The following is a 24071-nucleotide window of genomic DNA, read 5'->3' as shown; positions in this document are numbered from 1 at the left end:
ACGACCATGACCTCTTGTCGTGCTCCGACTGCTGTGCCTTTGCGGCGAAAGCTTTGAGGGAACGGTCCCTAAAGCTGCTCTGAGACGTCGCAGATCTAGTTCCCGCTCAGTCTTGGTCTTGAGTAAGGTCCGAGAGCTGCTTTGGGGGGATCCAAGTCTTTGTCCTCCCATTCGAAATTTTTGAAGGGGTCCGGTAAGAAGCACAAGAAGCCAAAGCATGCTTTGACTTAGCCCCGTCCATCACATGACGAGACGGAGGAGTCTCGGTGTTCGAGGCCCTACTTCATGGAGCGGGTACCTGGGTCAGCTCTGCGTTTCTATCCTTTTCCGTGATTGGGAGCGAACCCCACCCAGTCAAGAGTTTTATGATGCTGTGTGTCTTATTCGGGCAGCGTGACTGCCGGCACACCTTTGGGGGTCCCGCAGGCTGTGGAAGGAGCTCCTCTGGATTCCGCGGCTCCAGCCCCGGCGCCCAAGGCTCCTCATGGATCCGGATCGGTGCCAGTCGTACCCACTCGACCTAACATGACGCCGCGTCCAACGGCGAGACACTCGCTGCTGCCCACATCCCCATTCTGAACGCTGATGAGACCGAGCTGGTCACGCATCCACTGACTCAGAGACTGGCGCCTATGGAATCTTTTGGCTGTGATATCCTCAGCTTTATTTGTATGGGCTAAGATTGGAAGAGGAATGAGAGGGGAGGCAGGACCACTTGGAAGTCCTGCCTTGCACAGGAGAAATACTTTTATGAGGAACTGGCTGATGCCAGTGGTTTAAATACCTCTCCTGATCCTGGCATGCTTTCCCCTCCTAACCTGGCTATGGAGGAGGAAGCGTCCTACGACATGGGGGTTTGTATGGCTGTGGAGGTCTTGGACCTGCAGCTTCCTAATGTGGCAGTCAAGACTAATGTCTTGACAGAAGTCCTGCATCCTGATGTCTCCACCACGGAGCCCTTGCTTCCATTTAATGAGGATTTGATTTATGTTCTTCTGGGGACCTTGTCCAACCCCAGCATAGTGGCTCCTGTGACTAGCACAATGGCCCGCCACCACCGCAATGAAACAGGCTACCCAGCCTCCCTCACCTCTCACCCATCCCCCGAGAGCTTGATGGTCTGAGCCTCTACTACCTGTGACATGTTCCCTTCTGCCCCCCTGGATAGGGAATCCAAGAGGCTGTATAGCTTCAGAAAGAAATAATTTTTTTCTTCCACCTGCCTAGCATTGCGGTCAGTAAACACTGCATGCCTATTAGGCCGCTACTCCCATTCCCTGTGGGAGACGGTTGCGCAAATGCTGCCACAAGTCTTGGAGGAGGCCCGGAATGTCCTCTCCCAAGCTTAATAGACTAGATAGATGCAGCAATGTTTACTATATGCTTTGACACAACAGACTCGCTGGGCAGAAGATGCAGCAATGTTTACTATACGCTTTGACACAACACAGTCCCTGGGCAGAGCGTTTTCCTTTACGGTGGTAGTTGGGCGACTCGCCTGTCTTAGGACGTCTGGCTTCTCGAGGGATGTCCAAGCAAACCTAATTGATATGTCCTTTGATGGTGCTCATCTCTTCAAAGACAGGGCGAACACAGCGCTAGAGTGCTTCAAGGAGTTGCTGGCTACGGCCAAGTCCTTGGACTGCTCAGTATCATCCCGTGTTGCGTCCGCCTTATGCTTATTTCCAACCACGCCAGCCCTACCCTAGCCAGAGGACTGCACAAGTTCTGCAACCTCTGCGTGGCCTTGGACATGGGTCAGACTTCTAGTAGTCTGGTAAGGCCACCATCTCCTCTCCCTCCTCTGTGCCCAAATCTTCGCAGTTTGATCCTCCCAGATCATTGGCTTCCAGTTGGTGGCAGGGGACGCCTTCAACTCCACCACTGGCGGGACATCACTTCAGGCAGGTGGGTTTTGCAAATAGTCCGATGGGGTTACTCCCTCCCCTTCAAGACTACCCCTCCTTCCATGCCTCCAACATACAATTGGCTGACGGAGGATCACCTTGCTTTGGTTCAAGAAGAAGTCAAGACTCTAGGCCAAGGGAGCTATAGAGAGGGTTCCGGCGCCAGATGTAGGCTGTGATTGTTATTCCAGATACTTTCTGCCCCCCCCCAAAAGGCTGGAGGCCTTTGTTGTATCCTTGCCATCAGAACCTTAACTAATTCCTCAAGAAAGAGAAGTACAAGATGCTTACTCTTGCTCTGTCTACCCTGGACCCGGGAGACTGGAAGGAAGGGTTGGACTTGCAGGATGTTTATTTCCATATTCCCACCCTGCCTGCCCATCACAGCTACCTGTGGTTTACGGTGGACCACAAGCACTTTCAGTTTACCGTGCTCCCCTTTGGCCTCACCAGTGCCCCTTGGGTGTTCAGCAAGGTGATAGCCGTGGTCGCAACTCATCTGCGGAGATCAGGAGTTCCAGTCTTCCCCTATCTCGACAACTGGCTGTTGAAGGCAGGCTCATCCCAAGCAGTCGTCTCCCACCTCCAGACTTCGGCAAACCTACTACACTCGCTGGTGTTCACTATCAAGGTGCCTAAGTCACACCTGATTCCCTCTCAGATGCTCGCTTTCATCCGTTCTGGACACAGTGCAGTTTCGGGCCTATCCTCCTGAGCGGCAAGTCCAGGATATTAAGGCTATGATACAGATGTTTCAGCCTCTATCCTGGATTTTGTTGAGACTGACTCCAAGACTGCTGGGTCTCATGGTGTGGCTCATGGAGAAGCAGACCAGGACACCTATGTGGTTTCCAGGGGTTTTATTGATATGTTTTAACAAAACATAAAGTTCTGGGGCAGATAATCTTTAGCCCTAGGAATCCTGGGACTTGTAGTCTGGTCCGGTTTTCTCCTCTTGTGGTGTTGGCTGTTAGTCAGGAGCTGGAGGGATCTGGACCAGGTGCTCGTTGGTGGAGCAGGGAGGGGGGGGGGGATAGGACGACAAAGAAGAAGGAAAAGAAAGAACGTAAGGAAGGTGTTTTCACCTCTATCAGTTGTCGCAGGGAGCCAGGGGGTAAAGGGATTTGCCACCTCTACCACCACCAGTGATGTGTTGTGCTTTAGCCTAGCTGTGGGGGTTGAGTTCTCCCTCTCCCGTTTTACCCCCACCCCTGGGTCTTTCAATTGCGCGGCCCCACGCAAACCCAAACCGACCCGTACCTTGTGAAGCCACGACCCATCTCCTGGGCCGTGGCCGGCAATTCCGCTTTGCCAGATAGGGTCTGGTTGCCCGTCCGGTTCGCCTTCTTATGCTGTTTCTCTGTTGTGCTCCTCTCGGGACAACGCGACGTCCTGTTCGTCCCGCGCAGGTCTTTCTCCGACCGATGGGGTTATGTGGGAGGTTTCCACCAGCGTCTCTTCCTGACTTGTTTCGTGGATTGGTCCTAACAAAAGCCGACTCCTCTTGCGTCTTCCGTCTTGAAGCCGCCGCCGAGACCACGTGACTCCATCACCTGGTTTGGGAAGTCCGGTGCCTTAAAGGGCCAGTCCTCTTCCTAAACGTTCTGAAAATATAGAAGGGGGGCCAGGGATCGAGAATGTGGAAAGTGCCCCGCAGCGCTGTCTTCAGATTGCGCATCCTCACACATGGCCTCCTACATCCTGCTAGCGAATCGTTCCAGATGGCCCATGCAGGCTCTACAGTGAGACCTGCCGTTCCAGTGGGTACAGCATCGGGGGAATCTCACCAACTTCGTCCAGATCGCGGCAGGAACTGCGAGTTCTGCAATGGTGGCTGACAAACCATGAATGGGTCACAGGCAGACACGTCTCCCTGTCCCAACCAGATCTCACAGTAGTGACAGATCCTGGGATGGGGCGGCCCTCTGAGAGAGGTGGATATCAGAGGACTCTGGTCTCCGACGGAAGCTTGGCTCCCCATCAACTTGTTGAAGCTTAGTGTGGTCCGATTGGCACAGAAAGCAGTCTTACCATCTCTCAAGGGAAGGTGTTCAGGAACAACACCAATTCCATGTGATACTGCAACAAACAAGGCGGGTGGGGTCATAGACTCTTGTCAGGAGGCCCAGCTCCTCTGGACTTGGCGGAAACAGGGCATATCCCTGGTGGTTTGGTTCCCCTAACTCCAGGGCGGGCTAACTCAACAGAGGCTGCCTAGCTGATCACAAGTGCAGTCTCCATCCCGAGATAGTGCAAGGACTCCTCCAGCAGTGGGGAGAGCCTTGATTGGATCTGTTTGCTTCCATCAAAAACATGCAATGTCAGTAGTTTTGCACTTTAAAGTTTCCAAGGCGGCTCTCGCTCTGCAACACTTTCAGTCCCGAATGAAGCTCAGGCTCCCTTTCCGCCTATACCTCTCCGGTCCAGCGTGCTCAAGAAGATCAGAAGCGACAGGGCACAAGTCATTCTTGTGGCTCCGAACTGGGCATGGAGAGTTTGATATCCAGAATGTCTGCAGATGAACATCGATCCTCTGATCAGGTTTCCCCTTCGGGAGGATCTTTGTCACAGCAGCAGGCGAGGGTCCTCCATCCAAACTTGTCAACGCTTCCCCTTCCTTGCTTGGATATTGAGTGGCAACAGTTGACAGCATTCAACCTTTCTCTAATGGTTTGCGAACCTCCACTATGTCGATATGCGCCTGCCGATGGCAAAAGTTTTATAAATACTGTACAGAGTGGTCTATTGGCCCTTTGCCTTCCTCCCTTGATGACATTCTCTTTTTCATCCTTTCTTGCTCAGCACTTTGAAGTGTTACCTTTCGGCCCTTTCGCTTTTCTACAGTTGCCAGACCAACCATCACTATTCAAGCCCCCTATTGTACATATTCGTATTGAAGGTTCTTACACATTTTCCCCCCTTCTCCTTTCATCATGCCCCAGTGGGACATTAACTTGATCCTCACTTATCTGATGTGTCAGTCGAGCTACTGCACAATTGCCCCCTCCGGCTGCTCACCATCAAGACAGCCTTTTTAGTGGCAGTAACTTCTGCCAGGAGGGTGAGCGAATTGCAGGCTCTTCTTAGTCTCCTTTCCTGACAGTCTTCCCTGACAAGGTAGTGCTCCACACCAGGACTTCGTTTTTGCCTAAAGTGGTGACACCTTTCTACCTGGTGCAATCTGTCACCTTGCCCACCTTTATGCTCCTACGCATCCTTCAGAGTCCCCATGGGAATCGTCTCCATTCCCCCATATTGGGAGAAGTAGTGAGGGGATCCAGGAGTGGGTCTGGTGGGTCAATGGAAGGGCCCCACAGGGGTTTGTGTCTGGGCAAGGAATGCTTGTTTTTATGCGGCCGAAAGGCATTCTGATCGACCCCAGAAGATTACCCTTAGGGGCGATGAGTCTCACGCTCGGGGAGAGTTTGTGGGCGAAAGTCTCACGTGTTCTCCATCTATTTGCAAATATAGGCAATGCTCAATGGGGTCTATGGTCTCTATAATTGCCCTGTGTATTGAGGCATCAACGGCTCCATAAAAATCATTCTTCCCATGGCAGGAAGGACAAGGCCTCCTCCTCAACGTAACTGTTTTCTGGCATCAAATAGAGACTCAAACTAATAGGCGGGCACTGTGGCACTGGGGTTCCAGTGAAAATTTGGGGGAACCGGAGGGCTCCAATATGTGGGGTCTAGTTCCCGAGACACAACACCCAATATGTTTTTAATGGGCAATCCAGGAACAATTTCCAGTGTGGAGCCTGGCAGGCTAATGAGGTGTGCATAAAATGTTATACAGTACTCATCTTGCAAGGCATTGTGGGTTTGGATTTAAGTCACGCTGAGGTGCCCAATCAGACCAGCGTGAGCGAGTCCGCTTTATTACAGACCCCTGTGTGCGTGCGACTTGTAAATAGGTTTTCGGCCTTAAACGAGGCATCTGCAGAGCTTTGCGCTCAAAATCAGGAAAAATAACGATCCCCCACATCGGGGATTCTGTCTAAAGGCTGTACAGGAAACTCAGTCGCCACGGCGCCGGTGCCAATCAAATAAAAGTGAAAATTCACAAAATACACATTAAATGCTCAAAAATCCCAAGAAGAGAAGAATGAAGCACTTATCTAAGACTGCTGAGCAGCGAAGATTTAGGGATAGCATGGACACTGAAGATAATCATTAGGACTGCCTTTATTATGATTTGTTATTATGTTAAGCTCCAAAGTCTTTTGGGAGTGTTCGTTTTTTTTAAAATCAAAGCTGTTGCAATGGCTGCCAGACCGGTCAACCGTAAGAAAACAAATCACTGTGTGAGGAAGGGGTGGCGACATGTGCCCAGAACTACGTAGGAAGCACTTCTGCACTCTCCCCCTTAATAAATATCCTCATCCTATAAATAAGCTTGCTGAGACTTGTGCCAAAAAGTCCAGGGGCGTTTTCTTACCCCATAATGGACAACAGCTTTTAAAAGCCTCCAAAAAAGAAAAACACAAGCTGGTAATCCATTCTTTACAGTGGTTTCCTGCTTCTTTTTTTCTGCCACTGTATGATATGAGCTGCTCACTGGGTGATCTGTAAATGGAGCCAATATTGTGTGACACCCAGGGGCACCGTATGACTTGGCATGTTTGGGCTGCTGTTCAAAATTTATAATCAGCGAAGAAAAAGATTATAAGCATAATCCTTGTCTCCAGTCCCGACAATAAATTTGACTTTTGCTGTAGGGTAATAAATGTGTTTATTAGTACAGTTGCTTTGATTAGCAATTCATTGGGCCATTTTAATTTCATTAATTTTTACTACCATTGCTTGATTGTGTGAGAGTCAAATTGGCCAACCACAAGCGTGCTGCCAATAGGGACAGTGGTATGTAAACATTCAACAGATTGGTCAGTTCATGCCTAATGATGCCTGGCAGGTGCCTGTCTATGGAATGTATGGACAGGCATATCGGCAGCAGTTTAGGTAGGTACAGTCTCATTAAATCCTTTTTAAGAAGTAACTTGCCAAGTTAATTGTTTATGTGTAAATCTACAGCCCTTTGATCTTTTCCCAGAAATGGTAGGGTGCCTACTTTTTGACGCACATGTTTGAGTGAGATGTCTTTTGAATTATTACTTGAGAAATGTATTAAAGGGTTCAATCTCTCCTTTATCCAGGATAATTCCACACAGAGAAAAGCGAAGCCAATATTCCCTTTCTCAGTGTAACTAACAATGATCTATGTACACCAAACAAACTGAGTTCCTACCTACTTTCTTCACAACTGGTTCGGATAAGATAAGACTTCTGTAAATGACACTTGTGCAAGAAATCCTTCTTGCCTGGCCAACTCCATTCCTTTGATATCAACTGTCCCATCCCAACTGTGCTTTCGTATTATCAGCAGGACACAGAGAATGCCTTCTCCTGATACCCCACTTTACTTTTGACATTTGCACCATTTGTGCTTTTTCTCCTTTCCTGGTCATCGGTTACTTTGATGTCTGTTAACAGTGTAATATTTTCTGATGGATACTTCTAACCATAGATTCCTCACCCTGTGAATGCCCTCAGATTTCTGGAAATCTTTTCTGTGCAGTGCCCTCACGTGTCATTAGTTGGCATCATATGGCTCTGTGTGTAGTCTGCCCTGCCCCGGTTGTGACATTAGGGCCCTTACATTGCCGCTGCAGCTGTGTGCTGACATCCATTACTTTGTGTCGTCTGTAGGGGATCTGAAGCTCACTCCCTGGATTCCATTAGGACCGAACGGTTTCTCACATCTTTAGCAGCGTTCAAGGGACATGTCCCCCCTCATAATATATGTTTCAAACTCAAGCAGGATGGCCAGAACCTGGCAAAGTACTACATCGATTAGGGTCTGGACATTGCTGACCGTCTGGGTAGAGCAGTTAGGACCAGTGTGTTGCTTTGATGTAACACTTGGATCCTCTCAGCAGGGTTTTTATGCAATGTATTAGTCAATTATGGACATGCTATTATGTATGGCGCTCATCTCTGCGGAGACAAGACAGACTCCCCTCTGGGGTACTTTAAGTGAAGTAAGGATGCAGTATGCTCCCTTGGAGTGGCACAACCTATACTGTGATTTCTCCCACTAACTTTGCCCCTTCAAGGCAGGCCTTGCAAGCTTTTCGAAGCAGAGGTCGGGGTTTCAACTATCAGCGTCCAGCACCCCAGTGTCTATAAACTACCCAAACCTCTGCCTCCCTTCCATAGTTCAAAAAAAAAAAAGCTTTAATTTGCCTTCAGTGGCTCACGAAAACCCAGTGGAAGGTGGTATCACCTTTTACCTCCCCAGGTGGAGGATCATCACATCCGACAAATGGGTTCCTTAAATTGTTCAGAATGGTTACTCCCTCCCCTTTGTGGCTAACCCTCCCAATATGACCCCTACACAGCAATGCCTTCCAAAGGACCAACTGCCCACTCAACGAGAAGAAGTTTTCTTGATAAAGGGAGCCATTGGGAAGGTGCCGGCATCTGAAGTCTGGACTGGTTGCTATTCCAGTTACTTTATGGTGCCAACGTAGTATGGAGGCCTCAGTCCTATTCTCTACCTTCTCCCTAAGAACTCTTTCCTCCAGAAGGACCAGTTCAGGGCAAGTCCTATATTCCTTCCTGCCTCTCCTGCCAAACTTTCTGAAAATCAGGAGCAACTGGTCCCATGTCATACTAGTGGCTCCAGATTGGGCAAGGAGAGTGTGGTACAGATACCTCCTGATCATGAGCATATGTCCCTGATCTGGCTGCCTCTTCAAGAGAATCTCCTGTCAAAGCAGCAGGGCAGAGTCCTGCACACAAACCTGTACAACTTGCACCTCCATGCATGGAGATTGACCAGCAACAGTTAATGGCTTTCAATCTTACTCTGAAAGTAGTTGGAGGTCATCTTGGCAGCTGGACATCCCTCAACCAAAACAGTACATGGGGTTGCTGGGAGGAGTTTGCGGTTTGGTTCGTCCTATAAAATCCTCTTCACTTAGCTGACATTCTGTTTTTATTTAGCCTAGAAGGGATTTGCTTTGGCAACACTTAAAGATCACTTATTGTCTCTTTAAGCCCTCTTGCAATTGCTCGATTAGGCATTTCTCTTTAAATTGCCTTTATGATGCAGTTTTATGAAAGAGCTGGTTCATATGTTCCACAAACACCATTACTGATGCTGTAGTCAGCTTGGTTCTTACTTTCCTCAAGTGTGCCCCATTTGAACCAATGCACAGTTGTTCCGTGCATCTTCGGACAATGAAACCAACATTCATCATAGTGATCACTTCTGAGAGCCAAATTAACGTATTACAAGCTCTGTCCTGGACAAGATGGTTCTTGGAAGAAAAGCTACCTTACTTCCTTAGGTCGTGATGCACTTCCAGTTTTCTTAAACCGCTTCCTCATCCGTCCAAAGAGGAAAAGAGTCTTGATCCCAAAAAGAGCCCAGAGGTTTTACATCAATCTCACCAGGGAACATAGGGGGAATGATCAGCTCTCTGGATTTATCAGGGCGAAAATAGGGAAGTTGTGCAAAAAAGACCCACCTCTAGATGGATTGTCTTGTGCATCAAGATCTGTTATGGGCTGGTCAAAGAATCGCCCTTGGGAGGCTTACAGGCACATTCCACCAGAGTGGGATATCTGCCAAGTTATGTGGGCATCAGTTCATGCGGCACTACTAGCCAGGACCGGAGGGAAGGGCATTTTGCCCGATCTATCCTACAGGATATCTTGGGATGAGTTTTCCATTGCTCCACCACCTAGGGAGTTACTGCTTTGGTAATTATTCACAAGGTGATGAGTCATGGTTGGAAGCATCCATTAGTAGAAGAGGTAACTTGCCTTCGGTGATTATCTTTGTGGTGGATGCTATATGTAACTGCAGATTTCTCACTGACACACCGTCCTTCCTCTTCGGAATGGGCTCATCTTTTCAATACTAATAAGGTGGAAATCTAGAGATTTGCACACTGGTACACTCTGACCTTAAGGGTTCTCTATCTGACGTGCGGACAGATTAGGAAGAAAATAACGTCAACTTGCGGAGTTGGCAGCTATGTAGGAGCCCTAATGCTCAATCTAAGGCGGGATGGGCCTGGCGCGGAGCTGTACGGCTTCCCCTACCTGCGCATTTGAGGACTGCTAAGGGGAAAAAAGCCCTGAATCCAGCCTGGCGCCTGGAAGTATTCACAAGGTGAGGAGTCTGCGGTCTAGTATCCACCAGAAAGGCTGTTGCCGAAGGCAAGTGACTTTTTCTCCATGCAGATGCAGGATCTGTGGAACACCGTATAAGCCTTTTCCTTGTGAAAGTAATGCAACATATGGTTGTATGAGGCAACATTTTCTGCAAAACACTTTTTAAAATCATTTTCAAAAGCAAAACCTAGTGTGGAAAAATGTATCCTCTGTAGCTGCTAATAGATTGGGAATTCCTGTGCCAATTTAAAATGCACCTTTGAGAATTCCAGAATGTGGCAACCTTTACATTATGCTTTAAGTGCCACATTTGGTCTGCTTTCTGTTGAGGATTTTGTTCCTTTCCTCTCCTTCTGTGCCAAAATTCCTGCTCACTTTGATGTCCCCTTGGTAGATTAGTAGCCTTGAAAGGATGAGCATGGCATGTCCCCTCTCTTCCAGATTCTCAAATATGGTTTGAAATGCTGCATATGAGACTCTTGGACAGAGATTCTAAGGGCTCAGCAAACTGGTGGTTCCATCAGATGGACCTTCAGCTGCAATACGTTATGGGAAGAGTTTGCCTTCTCTATAGTGGGAGACATCCTCCGAGTGGGGCCCGCTGGCCTTTCCTTGCATTACTGGCATACCCTCTTCCTGGCAGATGTTGAGTTATTCAAAGTCAAAGCATTCTGAATCTCAACATTTGACATCTAAGATTTCGGGACCGCTCCATAAATGCTGAGAACTTCTGACGCTACCCTTTCCACCTCCCCTTTACTCATCCCAAACCTCCTCCTACTGCTCTCATCTCCAAATAAACACTTTCGAGGCTCTCCCCTCTTCTATCACTCCACTTTCTATTTCGATCCAACTAGCAGACTCCTATGTCCACAGCTTTAATGAATTTCAAATTTCCCTATACTAATTCACTACTAATCCTGTTTATTTGGGTTCTGGAGTAGCGTGCTACTTCCCAGAAACAGATTTGACGCCTCATCAGGGGTAACAAGCGCTATATCAATGAAAACCCTCCCCTCTTCTATCCCTAGACTATCCTTTTTTATTACAAATAACAAACTCACATATCCACAGCTCAAATTAGTTTTATATCTCCCTCTACTAATGCATCACTAATCTTTTTTGGTATCCGGAGTAGCGTGCTACTCGCAGAAAAGTGCTTAGACGCCTTGCATGGGGTAGTAAGCTCTATATAAATGCAATTACAATAATGTGTGCGTATTGTGCTGCCAGTGTTCTTTTGCTGAACTATTGGTGAATGATAACTTGGCAACAGGGTATAGCTGACCAGTAGAGATGGTTCACTTTTTGGTTGAAAAAGAAGGCAAACTTGTCTTATTGACATTTAAATTGCTATTTTTCATTAGTTTTTTCATTTATTTGCTTTTCTATCCAGTTTGGCTTAAAAGTACAGTAAGTGTTTCATTGTGAATTATTCATGAAATGCAGAGGATAATGCTTTGGTTGTATTTCTCCTTCATTTATTTAATGCCCAGTTTTGAGGGGGATAATATTGCTCCTTCTGAGTTCTCATTTGTGCTGTCTAGTGATATATTAGCATCTGAGTTGGACCCGCATCCAATTTTTTTTGTTCTCAATTTTTGCATGAAATGGAATTAAACTGGCTTGAATAGATGTTAAAATATATTTAATTGGCATATTTCTCCATGTTCAATATTTTCAGTTAGATATAGTTAACTTTTTTTCCCTATTTATTGCACAGAGCCTATGCCTTTTTTCCTATTCTTAAGAACTGAGTTAGCTGGGGGTAAAATTAGTTTTATGGTTCAGGGCAAAAGAAGCAACACCTAACTATTCTTGGTCTACATGGACATTGAATCGCCTGTAAAAAGACGGGTAGAGCGAAGAACAGTGTATCTTTCATGTTAAATGCATTTGTATATACTATTTCTGAAGCTTTCTTCGGTAATATTATGTTTGGCATTCAGTGGATCTATACTATTTGTACCAGATTTTCCCCCTACTGGTCTGAAGTCATTTGCATCCTATCAACTTAATATTTATACCATCAGCCATCCTGAGAGAGAGAGAACCAATAAAAGTTGTTCATTGGCAATAGCTATGATTAACTATTTATTTCCATTTCAGACTCTTTAGCAGGCATGACCCTCTGGCTGAAGAGGCTCTGGCGAAGCAGCGAGGAAGGAACAGCCCCAATGGGAACCTCATTAAGATGTTGGTGTTATTCTTTCTTGAGAGCGAGGTGAGCTGCAGAAGTAGAAACGTTGGCAATAAAACCACCTAAGATTCTGTGAAGATGTAACATAAATCACAATACACTTATAATGTTGATAACCTTAAGCTACAAAAGTATATTATTTGGAAAAAGACTCATGAACCTGGGATTTAAATGTCCTAACAGTTAGAGCTGCTGTTTATTTTTGGATGGATATATCCATTAAATATGTATTGCAAACCTAGAACCTTTGACAAAGGAGCTGTACAAATGTTTTTCTAACTTTGGTAAATTAGATTGCTCAAAATGTTCTAGTATATTATACCTATGGGGTGCGGGTAGGTTAGAGTTGAGTATGGGCATGTAATGTTTATTATTTTTGTTTATAGTTGCATGAACATGCTGCATATCTCGTGGACAGTCTCTGGGAGAGTTCGCAAGAGCTGCTTAAGGACTGGGAATGTATGATCGAACTTCTGGTAGAAGAACCTGTCCAAGGAGAAGAAGGTATGAGTTATACTTTTAAAACTAAGTTGATGGGCACTAATATTTTATAGGAACATAATGCTGTTTGAAGTTTGCTTAATGCAGGTTCCATCTCTTTCCTGCTTAGAGGAATGATTGTGGCAAGAGTGTCAAATGATGCTACAAAATATTCCATTCTTTTTGCAGCAGACATCTGTCTGGTTTTTAGGTCTCGCAAGCGAAGCGAAAAGCCCTTGTTTGAGGCATATGAGCTGCATATCCTACGCTTAGCAATAGATCGCCACCTGGTGTTGGGCTCGGATGATTGCAGGTTGTTTTCTTCTTGAAAGAAGTCTTTGTAGTCACGAGATAGGTGACTCCTCCCTTGGACAGTACTGCGCATGGTCATCGACTCCATCCTTAGATAGTTTTTTTCCGCCACTGTGTTCGGATGAAAGTTTTCCGCTCCAGCTAAAAAAGACTTTTTCTGCATTTTCGAAGCGAGAAACTTCAGATAAACTTATTTCGACATTGAATAGAGTTTTCGACATCACCAGCTCCATTCCGGTGCATCGACGCGGGCCGTTGGGCCTATCGGCGCCGTACGGCCTACGCCTCATGGACAGAGCTCATTCAAGAGATGCCCGGTATGTCGAGCAAAATCCCCTCATAAAGACCATCACGAGGTTTGCAACCTCTGTTTCTCGCCAGAGCACGACGAGTCGACCTGCGCAGCCTGTGCCTCCTTCCGATCGAAGAAAACTATTCGGGATCGGAGGGCCCGTCAACACGAAATGAGGAGATCAGCGCCAAAACCAGAGGCCATCTTTGAGAAGGAGATCGTCGAAGAAGACGTCTCCTAGGACGAAGATCCAATCGAAGATATCTCCGAAGACGAGGCTCCACTCGTCGCCGAGGAAGACTCGCCTGTTCTCCAGATCATATCGGGGGCAGAGGGCTCGGACGATTCGATTCCATCTCTACAACCTGTGAGTACTACTGCCCCCGCACAACATACACTACCCAAGACCAAGGCAGGGGTCGGCACTCCGCCCATGGGGCCTAGTCGAGACCGAAATTTACCCTCGGCTCCGAGGAAAAAGACTACGCCTTCCGGTGCCTCTGTGCCGAAAAAAACATGTGCCAATTACACCTCCTCCATTGGCACCGAAACATCCTTCGACACTGAAGGATTCTTCGACACCGAAGCCAAAACGCCCTTCGGTGCCCAAAGACAAAGACCCTTCGGCACCTGAACCAAAAGACACATCGAAGCCGAGAACTGTACCGGACCCGAAAGCTTTGACTCCGAAACCCTCCGGTTACAAAAATAAAGAAGGGAAACCAGATTCTGGCGCCGCAATACCAACAAAACCTGTTTCCACGCCGCAATCGACGATATCGGTACCAAAATCTCCAAGGCATGACACGGACAAGCCTAGACCATCTTCGGCACCGAAAAAATTGCCACAGGACTCGATCACTCCTTCAAAGGCAAAGAACACTAATCAACTTCTATTGGCACCGAAAAAATTGACGCCAAAGAAGATTATGGAACAAGAAGAACTGTTTAAACCAGACAGCTTGTGCATGTTATTTCCTAGGTCCATTTTGATTCAATCAAGAAATTTGTATAGTGCGCTACTCACCCGGAGGGTCTCAAGGCGCTTGGGGTAGAGGGGTCCGCTACTGCTCGAACAGCCAGGTCTTGAGTTGCTTCCTGAAGGAGAGTGGTCTTGGGTAAGACGGAGGTGGATGGGGAGGGAGTTCCAGGTCTTGGCTGCCAGGTGGGAGAAGGATCTTCCTCCCATGGTGGCTCTTCGAATGCATGGAACGGTTGCGAGGGCGTGGCTGGTCGATCGAAGCTGGCGGGTGGGAGTGTAGAATGTCAGGCGGTTGTTAAGGTACCTGGGGCCCAGGTCGTGGAGGGCCTTGTGTGCGTGGGTGAGGAGACGGAACGTGATTCTCTTGCTGACGGGGAGCCAGTGCAGGTCTCAGGTGTGCGGAGATGTGGCTGTGTCGGGGTATGGCCAGGATGAGTCGTGTGGAGGCGTTCTGGGTTCGAGGCATGTGGGCTGCTGAATTCATATCTGTGCATAGATCGCCACCTAGTGTTGGGTCCGGATGATTGCACATTGTTGTCCTGGAAGAGTCTTCGAAGTATCACGAGATAGGTGGCTCCTCCCCTGGACTACAGTGCGCATGGGCATCGCCTCCATCCCCAGATTGTTTTTTTCCGCCATTGGGTTCGGATGTGTTTCGGTTCCCTCTGTCGGAACCGATAGTTGTTCAACTTCTAATCGAGACCAAAAGGTCTCTAGGCTGGGCGTCGGTATAGTTGCGTACGAGTTTATTTTCTGACTCAGCTCCGATCTCTTGCTGCCCTTCCACGTGCTCTCGGCGCGGACGGGCCTACACTTTTGCTATGGAGCGGACTCCGTTTAAAAAGTGCCCGGTGTGTAACTCCAAATATTCACACCTCGACGTGCACCCTGTGTGCAATACATGCTTGTCACCGGATCATCACGAAGACAGCTGCATGGCGTGTTCGAAATTCCGGTGCAAGAAGACTTTAAAGATTCGTCGAGCCCATAGGCTCCAGGCAAAGTTATCGACTGCGGCGCCCCCACCAGACAACATATTCCAGGAATCTGTCGAGGTAGAAGACGACGGGCAAGGTTCGGGCTCTAGTCCCGCGTCCGAGGGGGAGACCTACGACGCGGGTGAGGAGAACTTTGACGAAGTCACCGACGAGGTAGGGGACGACGATCAGGCTTTTGCCACGATGGGAGATAGCTCGGAGGAGGAGCATCCCCAACCAGACTCAGGGGTTATTCCCCTTCATACGGCCCAGGTCGAGGGATCGCCTTCGGGCCTTACCCAAGATCTAACTATGAGTCCTACGTCCCCGCCTCCGGGCCCGGTCACGGACATTGATGAACCACCACTTACGTTGAAGAAAACGAAAGTGAAGCTAACTGGTCACGCACCCTCGGATGCGAAACCGAAAGCGAAAGTTGAGCTGGTGAAGAAGGTTCTGGAGGCGTCAACTTCCAAGAAAATCAAAATGGCCGACTCGAAGAGCCACACCAAGATGGCCGACCCAAAGCCCTCGGGGTCGGTGCCGAAGGCGAAATCGTCCGACGCGGCTGCGTCGGTTCCGAAAGGGGTCGTGGACCCGAAGACAGCTCCGAAGAAGCGTCAGGGCGACGACGCTCATAGGCGTGGGGCGTCGGCCCCGAAGAAAGTGACTGCCGGCGATCAGGCTCTCGACGACGAGGGGTCGCTCGGACCGGTCAAGCCCTCTCCGACCTTGACGAAGAAGGTAGCGGAATCCCTGCAGCGGATACGAAAGGACAGTGTGGTTCCCGCTCAGGACTCTGTAACTCCTAAGCTCACGCCTAAGCCTGCGAAGGAGCAGACGCCTATCCGTTTCACCCTACCACCCAAGTCGGCGCCGAAGGCCTTCGCGCCGAAACAGGGCGGATCCTCGAAGGAGGTATTGACGCCGAAAGCTGCCTTGGTGGTGTCGAAGCTTCGGCTCCAGCCGCTTGCTGAAGAGGAACGTCGTGAGGTTATCATCGACGCCAACACCGGGAAACTGTCTCTCCTCAAGAGGAAGATCACGACGGAGCCGGCGTTGGAACATTTCAAGATCCCTCTCAAAAACAAAAGGGACTCTGCGGACTCTTCGGCTCTGGTGGAACCTGTGTCCCCACAAGCCCTAGGACACTCGCCGACGCATTCCCCCGCAGGCGATGCGGACGAGGAAGATGCCGAGTACAACTATCCGGCGTACTTGGATCCGGAGGAGGAGCACGAACCTTGGTCCGCCGGAGGCGACACGGAGGACCCGCAATCGGGTCAGGACACGCAACTTTTTGCGGCCAAGACGTCCCCGACGGAGGACTCGGCGGCCTTTAATGCTCTGATCGAGCGAGCTGCGGCCAACCACGACGTCGAGCTGCACTCGGACCCCGTGGATGTGGACTTCTTATTCGACACCTTCTCTGTGGCTGAAAAGTCAGTCAAAACGCTGCCGATGCTCAAGGGGGTGCTTAAACATGCAACGGAGGTCTTCAAGGAGCCCACATGGGCGCGTGTGGTCAACCCTCGCATCGACAGGAAATATAAGGCAGCGCCCACGGATCCTACATATATCAGGGGACACTTGCCATTGGACTCCTTGGTCGTTTCCAACGCTCGGAAGAGGGCGAACTCTCAGACTACTGGTGACGCTCCTCCCCCAGACAAAGAGTCCAAGATCTTCAAGGCCTCAGGCAAACGGATTGCTGCACAGGCAGCTAATATCTGGAGAATATCTAACACCCAAGCCCTGCTTGCACGTTATGATAGGGCCCATTATGACACCTTAGAGGCCATACTGCAACACTTGCCTGACCAATACAAGGAGGCAGGACAGATGCTGATTCAGGAAGGAAAACTCATTACGAATGCATCCATCAAATGTGCACTGGATGTGGCAGAAACAGCCTCCAGGGCTATCTATACCAGTGTGTTGCTTAGGTGCCATGCCTGGCTTTGAATTTCAGGGTTCAAACCAGACATCCAAACTACGATACTGAATCAAACAGTGAATCCTGACCACCTGTTTGGACCTGAGGTGGATGCCACCCTGGAGAAAATGAAAAAAGATACGGAAACTGCTAAATCAATGGGGGCTTTACAAAGTCAGCAGTTTCGGAGTGGTTCCTTTCGCCGCTCAAATTCCAGAGGCACCTCAAGGGGGCAGGCATCCCAGTCCACACAATATTACAAAAGTAACACCCAAACCTCGTACAACAACAAGGGTAGAGGTGGTTACAGAGGCAATAATGTCAAGGGCAGGGGACGTGGAAACAATAGCTCCAGGTCCACCACCACCAACAAACAGTGACGTCTTGTCACTGCCCCCCGACCATACAACACCGGTCGGGGGAGACTCCAGCAGTTCCTGCCGGCGTGGAAGACCACCACCACGGACAGGTGGGTGAGGTCTCTTATCCAGTACGGGTACTGTCTAGAGCTTACTTCCATTCCACCGGACATACCCCCAAGAAGCCGTCCTATGTCAGGCGAGCATTTGACCTTGTTGCAGCAAGAAGTTCTAGTCATGCTGCAAAAAGGGGCGATAGAGCTCGTTCCATTGCAAGAGCGGGGAACAGGGGTTTACTCCCTGTATTTTCTGATTCCCAAGAAGGACGGATCCCTCCGGCCAATCCTGGACCTCAGGCCCCTAAACTGGTACATCCTCTCGGAGCACTTCCATATGCTCACCTTGCAGCAGGTGCTTCCCCTGCTTCAGCAGGGGGATTTCCTGGCTACGCTGGATCTGAAAGATGCCTATTTTCATATCCCCCTGCATCCTTCCCACAGGAAGTATCTCAGATTCACGATCTTAGACCAGCATTACCAGTTCAGGGTCCTGCCGTTTGGGGTCACCACGGCACCAAGGGTATTTACAAAGTGCCTAGCGACTGTGGCGGCGCATCTCCGTCGCCAGCACGTCCACGTCTTTCCCTACCTGGACGACTGGCTCATTCAGGCAAGGACAGAACGACAGTGCGTCGACCATGTGTCACGCACCATTCATCTCCTGCACGATCTGGGATTCTCTCTGAACTACCCAAAGTCCCATATCCAGCCCGCCCACGTGCGACAGTATCTGGGCGCGACAATCAACACTCTGGCAGCCACTGCGCAGCAAAATTCGGTGAGAATCGCCAGTATCCAGGCGCTGATCCAACGATTCAGACCCCAACACTCGCTTCCAGCGAAGGTGTTCATGCAGTTGATAGGCATGATGGCCTCCTGCATCTCCATTGTCCCGCACGCGAGACTACATATGCGTCCGCTTCAGGAGTGCCTAGCACGTCAGTGGACTCAGGCTCATGGGCAACTGACAGACCTAGTGTTGGTGAGCGGTCGGGCATACAACTCTCTGCATTGGTGGAATCCACAAAACCTTTGCAAAGGCCGACCATTCCAAGAGCCTGTCCCACAGATTATCCTGACGACGGACGCCTCTCTCCAGGGATGGGGAGCGCATGTACTCCATTACACTGTGCAGGGACTATGGACACTACAGCAGAGGAAGATGCACATCAATGTGTTGGAACTGATGGCAATCTTCATGGCCTTAAAGGCGTTCAAAGTACATCTGTGCAACAAAGTCGTGTTGATCCGGACGGACAACATGACGGCCATGTACTACATTCAGAAGCAGGGAGGCACACACTCTCCACAGCTGTCTCATCTGGCTCAGAGCATGTGGAAGTGGGCCATTCAGAGGAACATCTTCCTCATGGCAGAGCATCTCCCGGGCAAGGACAATCAAATGGCGGATCTGCTCAGCAGGCACAGCCATCAGATGCACGAGTGGGAGATACATCCATCAGTACTCCAACCGTACTTCCAAAGGTGGGGTCATCCGGAGATAGACCTGTTCGCCACAAAGGAGAACGCAAAATGCCAAAGCTTCGCCGCCAGGTTCCCACACCCGCAATCACAGGGCAATGCGATGTGGATGAACTGGTCAGGCAGATTTGCGTACGCTTTTCCCCCAGCACCTCTGATACCGCTGGTGGCACGCAAGCTCAGGCAGCACTCGATGTCTCTCATCCTGGTTGCTCCGACGTGGGCTCGCCAACCATGGTACACCACGTTTCTAGAACTGTCCGTGGTGCCGCATCAAAGGCTTCATCTCACTCCCAACCTTCTGACGCAGAGCCATGGCGACATTCAGCACCCAGATCCGCAACAGCTCAACCTGGCGATCTGGCTCCTGAAGTCCTAGAGTTTGGCTACCTCAATCTTCCTCCTGATTGCATGAACATCATTCGGGAGGCAAGGAAGCCCACTACTAGAGCTTGTTATGCGGCTAAATGGAAGAGGTTTGTCGTCTACTGTGCTAACCACAATATTGACCCGCTAGATGCTTCCATTCAAAACATCATTTGTTACCTTTTCCACCTGTATCAATGCAATCTGGCGTACTCTTCCATCCGCATTCACCTGTCTGCTATGGCAGCATACCTCCAGAATAGGCAGCACCTGTCACTCTTTAGGGTCCCTGCTATCAAGGCCTTTCTGGAAGGACTCAAAAGGGTCATTCCACCAAGGACCCCACCAGCTCCGGAATGGAACCTCAATGTGGTTCTTACGAGGCTGATGGGTCCTCCCTTTGAGCCACTACACTCTTGTGAGCTTCAGTTTCTGACTTGGAAGGTTGCGTTCTTAGTAGCAATCACATCGCTACGGAGGGTTAGCGAGTTGCAGGCGCTCACCATCCAAGAACCTTTCTTCCAGATACATGCTAACAGGGTGGTGCTCCGCACTCACCCTAAATTCCTACCCAAAGTGGTATCACAATTCCACATAAACCAGACAATTGAATTGCCGGTGTTTTTCCAAAACCCAGAGACGCTGGCGGAGCGCATGCTCCACACCCTTGATGTTAAAAGGGCCTTGATGTACTATGTAGACAGGACAAAAGATTTTCGCAAAACTAAACAACTTTTTGTTGCTTTTGCCACACACCACAAGGGAAACGCTATCTCCAAAGCGGGGATTGCTAGGTGGATAGTAAAGTGCATTCAGATCTGTTACGCTAAAGCTAAGCGCACTCTCACTATCCCACCGAGGGCCCACTCCACCAGGAAGTTGGGGGCCTCTATGGCTTTCCTAGGTAACATTCCGTTAGAAGACATCTGTAGGGCAGCCACATGGTCTACCACACATACTTTCACTAAGCACTACTGTGTAGACGTGCATTCCAAACAGCAAGCAGCTGTTGGTCAGGCTGTTCTAAAAACACTTTTTCAGACTGCTGCAGCTGGCACAGGCGGCCGCCGCTAATGGAGGGACTGCTATGTATTCTATGCACAGATATGAATTCAGCAGCCCACATGCCTCGAACTGCAAATGCTACTTACCGGTATGCATCTGTTCTTGGCATGTAGGGCTGCTGACATTCATATCGCCCACCCTCCTCCCCGGCGCCTGTAGCAGCTGCAGTATTCATTCATATATATACATATGCTCATAGCATGGTCATCACTCACATTCTTCACTCCATCTCTGCCAATGGCTAAAAACAATCTGGGGATGGAGGCGATGCCCATGCGCACTGTAGTCCAGGGGAGGAGCCACCTATCTCGTGATACTTCGAAGACTCTTCCAGGACAACAATGTGCAATCATCCGGACCCAACACTAGGTGGCGATCTATGCACAGATATGAATGTCAGCAGCCCTACATGCCAAGAACAGATGCATACTGGTAAGTAGCATTTGCAATACGTTTGAGACTTTTCTGCAGTTTGGCTGTGGTTCTGGTGTAGAGGGTGTTTCCGTAGTCCAGTCGGCTGGTGACGAGTGCCTGGGGCTTTGCATTGTTATGATATGTTATGTTATTGAGCTTTTGTATAGCGTACAGCTACTCACAGGGAGTGTCCCGACGCTTTCCACCCTCAACTCATATTGAAATAACACAACACAGCTAAAAACAGACAACAGAACAAAACAAAAACAATGGGCAGTAAAACAGACTAGGAGTTAAAAAGCCAGGTCTTCAGGCCCCTCCTAAACTGGAGCAAATTAGCAGTACTCCGAAGAGAAAATGGAAGCAGATTCCAAAGCTGGGGGGCTCTGCAACCAAAAGACCGCCCTCCCGCGCGGGCCTTCCTCACCCGTGGAACCACCGCTCTGCAAAGAGCTTCCGAGCGGAGGGAACGAGCTGGACGATAAAAAGTCAGTCTCCGCTGCAGATATCCCGCTCCTGAACCATGCAGAGATTTATGCATCAGGGTCAAGGATTTAAACTGGATCCTCTTCCTAATGGGGAGCCAATGAAGCGACTGGAGCAACCCGGACGCTCGAGCTCGTCTCCCTAGGCCAAAGATCGCCCGGGCAGCAGAGTTCTGCACCACCTGAAGGCGCTGGACCAGATCATCAGGAAGGCCGAGAAAAAGAGCATTGGCATAGTCTAGCCTCGAACCGACCAGAGCCTGCACTGTAATCCTCCTGTGCTCCTCAGATAACAAAGGCAAAAATTTGCGGAGCATTTTCAGTAATCCGTAGCAGGTGCCGGCCAGGCCAAGGATGTGAGTTCGGAGCGACAGCTGATTGTCTAGCTTGACGCCCAAATTTTTGGCCACCACTGAGGACTGTGCAGGAGGACTCATGTCGGACGGCCACCAATGCTGCCACTCCGGATCGGCAACGCAACCAAAAAATAAAATCTCGGACTTGCCTGAGTTGGCCCTCAGACCGTTCCGCTGGAACCAGTCGAAGACCAGCGCAAGGCAGTCCCGGATTCTCTCTCCCACAAACTCTTGATCTTTCCCGCATGTGAAGAGGAGTTGCGTGTCGTCGGCATAGGAGACGATCTGGGCCCCATATGCCTCCACCAAGGCCGCCAGAGGGGAGCGCGTGCTCGGACAACTCGCTGGCGTTTTTTTTTTATCCATTTCACGGCGAAGCCTGACGTCTTGTCTGTAGTGGCCTCGTTCTTTTATTTCCCCATACTGACGTGTACTCCGTTGTGTCTTTAATCTGCTTTTTTTACGGGTATCTGCTGATAAGAGAGAAATACAATAATGAGGGTTTCCCTGAAGGTGACGACAGCGAGCGCACTGGTTCAGTTCCTGAACGTGTATTTATTTATTTAAGTTGGCACCTTTTGAAAGAAACACATGACGCGTCCTTGACCCGCCCGACACACTCTAGCTGTGAGGGATCACAGGGATGCGGGCCGCGCCAGTGACCTCGGTCCCCGGGGGGTGCGGTTGAAAAGTACATAATCAAAAGGCCTTGTTAAATTGTTTATGCAACTTTGTCTACAAATTCTTTTTGGTTTTCGTGCAGGGGTGAAATTCTTTGTATTCACTCCCTTACCCCCGCTCCTCTGTGGTGCACCCTCACCGCTGTTTATTTAGGTCTTGTGGTGTTGCAGTGCGAAGCACTGCCGCCACGAGTCTTATAGCTGCTGTCTGTGCCTCCAAGGGAGGCAGAGCTAGCTACAGACCTGTGCACGAGCCGATTCTACTATGGGCACAAGCCGATTCAGGTCTGTGAACGCGCTTCACAGTGGAACAGCTTGTGCGCCGCTAGTAACAATTATCACAGCATGAGACCCCACTTATCACAGCATGTCAACAAGCGCCCCAGGCTGCTGGAGCACTCAACTATAATTATTGTGCAGTTGAGTGCTCCAGCAGTGGGGCGCCTCTCTGCATGCTGTGATAATTATCACTTTGGGGCCTCATGCTGTGATAATTAGGGCGGCATGCTCTATTTGCAGCACTGAACATTTTCAAAGAAGGCGAAGCAGCGACATTCATTGGAGACGAGCACCCTCACCCCCTCACTCGCTCTCACCCCCTCACACCACCTGACCCCTCACACACATCCTCACCCTCACACACCCTCACTCTCACACACCGTCACACACCTTCACCCTCACTCACCCTCGCACACCCTCTCACCCCCTCTCACCCTCACACCCCCTCTCACCCTCACACCCCCTCACCTTCACACCCCCTCACCCTCCCTCACCCTCACACACCATCACCCTCTCACCCTCACACACCATCACCCTCAAAAACCCTCACCCCCCTCACCCACATTCACACACCCTCACATACCCCCTTCAGCATAGCATAACAAAACATAGCATAGAATAGCATAACTAAACACAGCATAGCATAGCATAACAAGCAAAAGCATAGTATAGCAAAAGCACAGCATAACAAAACAAAGCATAGGATAGCAAAACAAAACATAGCATAACAAAACAAAATATAGCATAGCAAAACACAACAAAGCATAGCATAACAAAGCATAGCATAGCATAACAAAGCATAGCATAGCATAACAAAACATAGCATAGCATAACAAAACATAGCATAGCATAACAAAACATAGCATAACAAAACATAGCATAACAAAACATAGCATAACAAAACATAGCATAACAAAACATAGCATAACAAAACATGGCATAACAAAACAAAGCATAGCAAAACAAAACATATCATAGTAAAACAAAACATAACAGAACAAAACATAGCAGAACAAAACATAGCAGAACAAAACATAGCATAACAAAACACAGCATAGCAAAACAAAACATATCATAGTAAAACAAAACATAGCATAACATAAAGAATAGCAAAACATAGCATAGTAAAACAAAACATAGCATTACATAACAACAAAACAGCAGAACATAACGAAACATAGCATAACATAAAACAAAGCCTATCATAACAAAACATAGCATAACAAAACATAGCAAAACACAACAAAATATAGC

General features: G+C 49.0%; 1 protein-coding gene across 2 annotated transcripts in view; it reads left to right on the top strand.

Annotated features, from left to right (window-relative positions):
• The window catches only part of STAG1 (STAG1 cohesin complex component), a 1379617-nt gene that overhangs the window by 818347 nt on the left and 537199 nt on the right, over nucleotides 1-24071 (top strand). For both annotated transcript variants that reach the window (XM_086943907.1, XM_086943908.1), the window contains exons 14-15: nucleotides 12203-12317; nucleotides 12680-12797. In XM_086943907.1, coding sequence (XP_086800033.1) covers nucleotides 12203-12317; nucleotides 12680-12797 — 233 coding nt within the window. The remainder of the gene's footprint in view (nucleotides 1-12202; nucleotides 12318-12679; nucleotides 12798-24071) is intronic.

The sequence above is a fragment of the Lissotriton vulgaris genome, chromosome 11, assembly GCF_964263255.1.
Source record: "Lissotriton vulgaris chromosome 11, aLisVul1.2, whole genome shotgun sequence".
Lineage (NCBI taxonomy): Eukaryota > Metazoa > Chordata > Amphibia > Caudata > Salamandridae > Lissotriton > Lissotriton vulgaris.
Note: the sequence above shows the minus strand (reverse complement) of the source record. Positions and strands in the feature narration are given on the sequence as shown.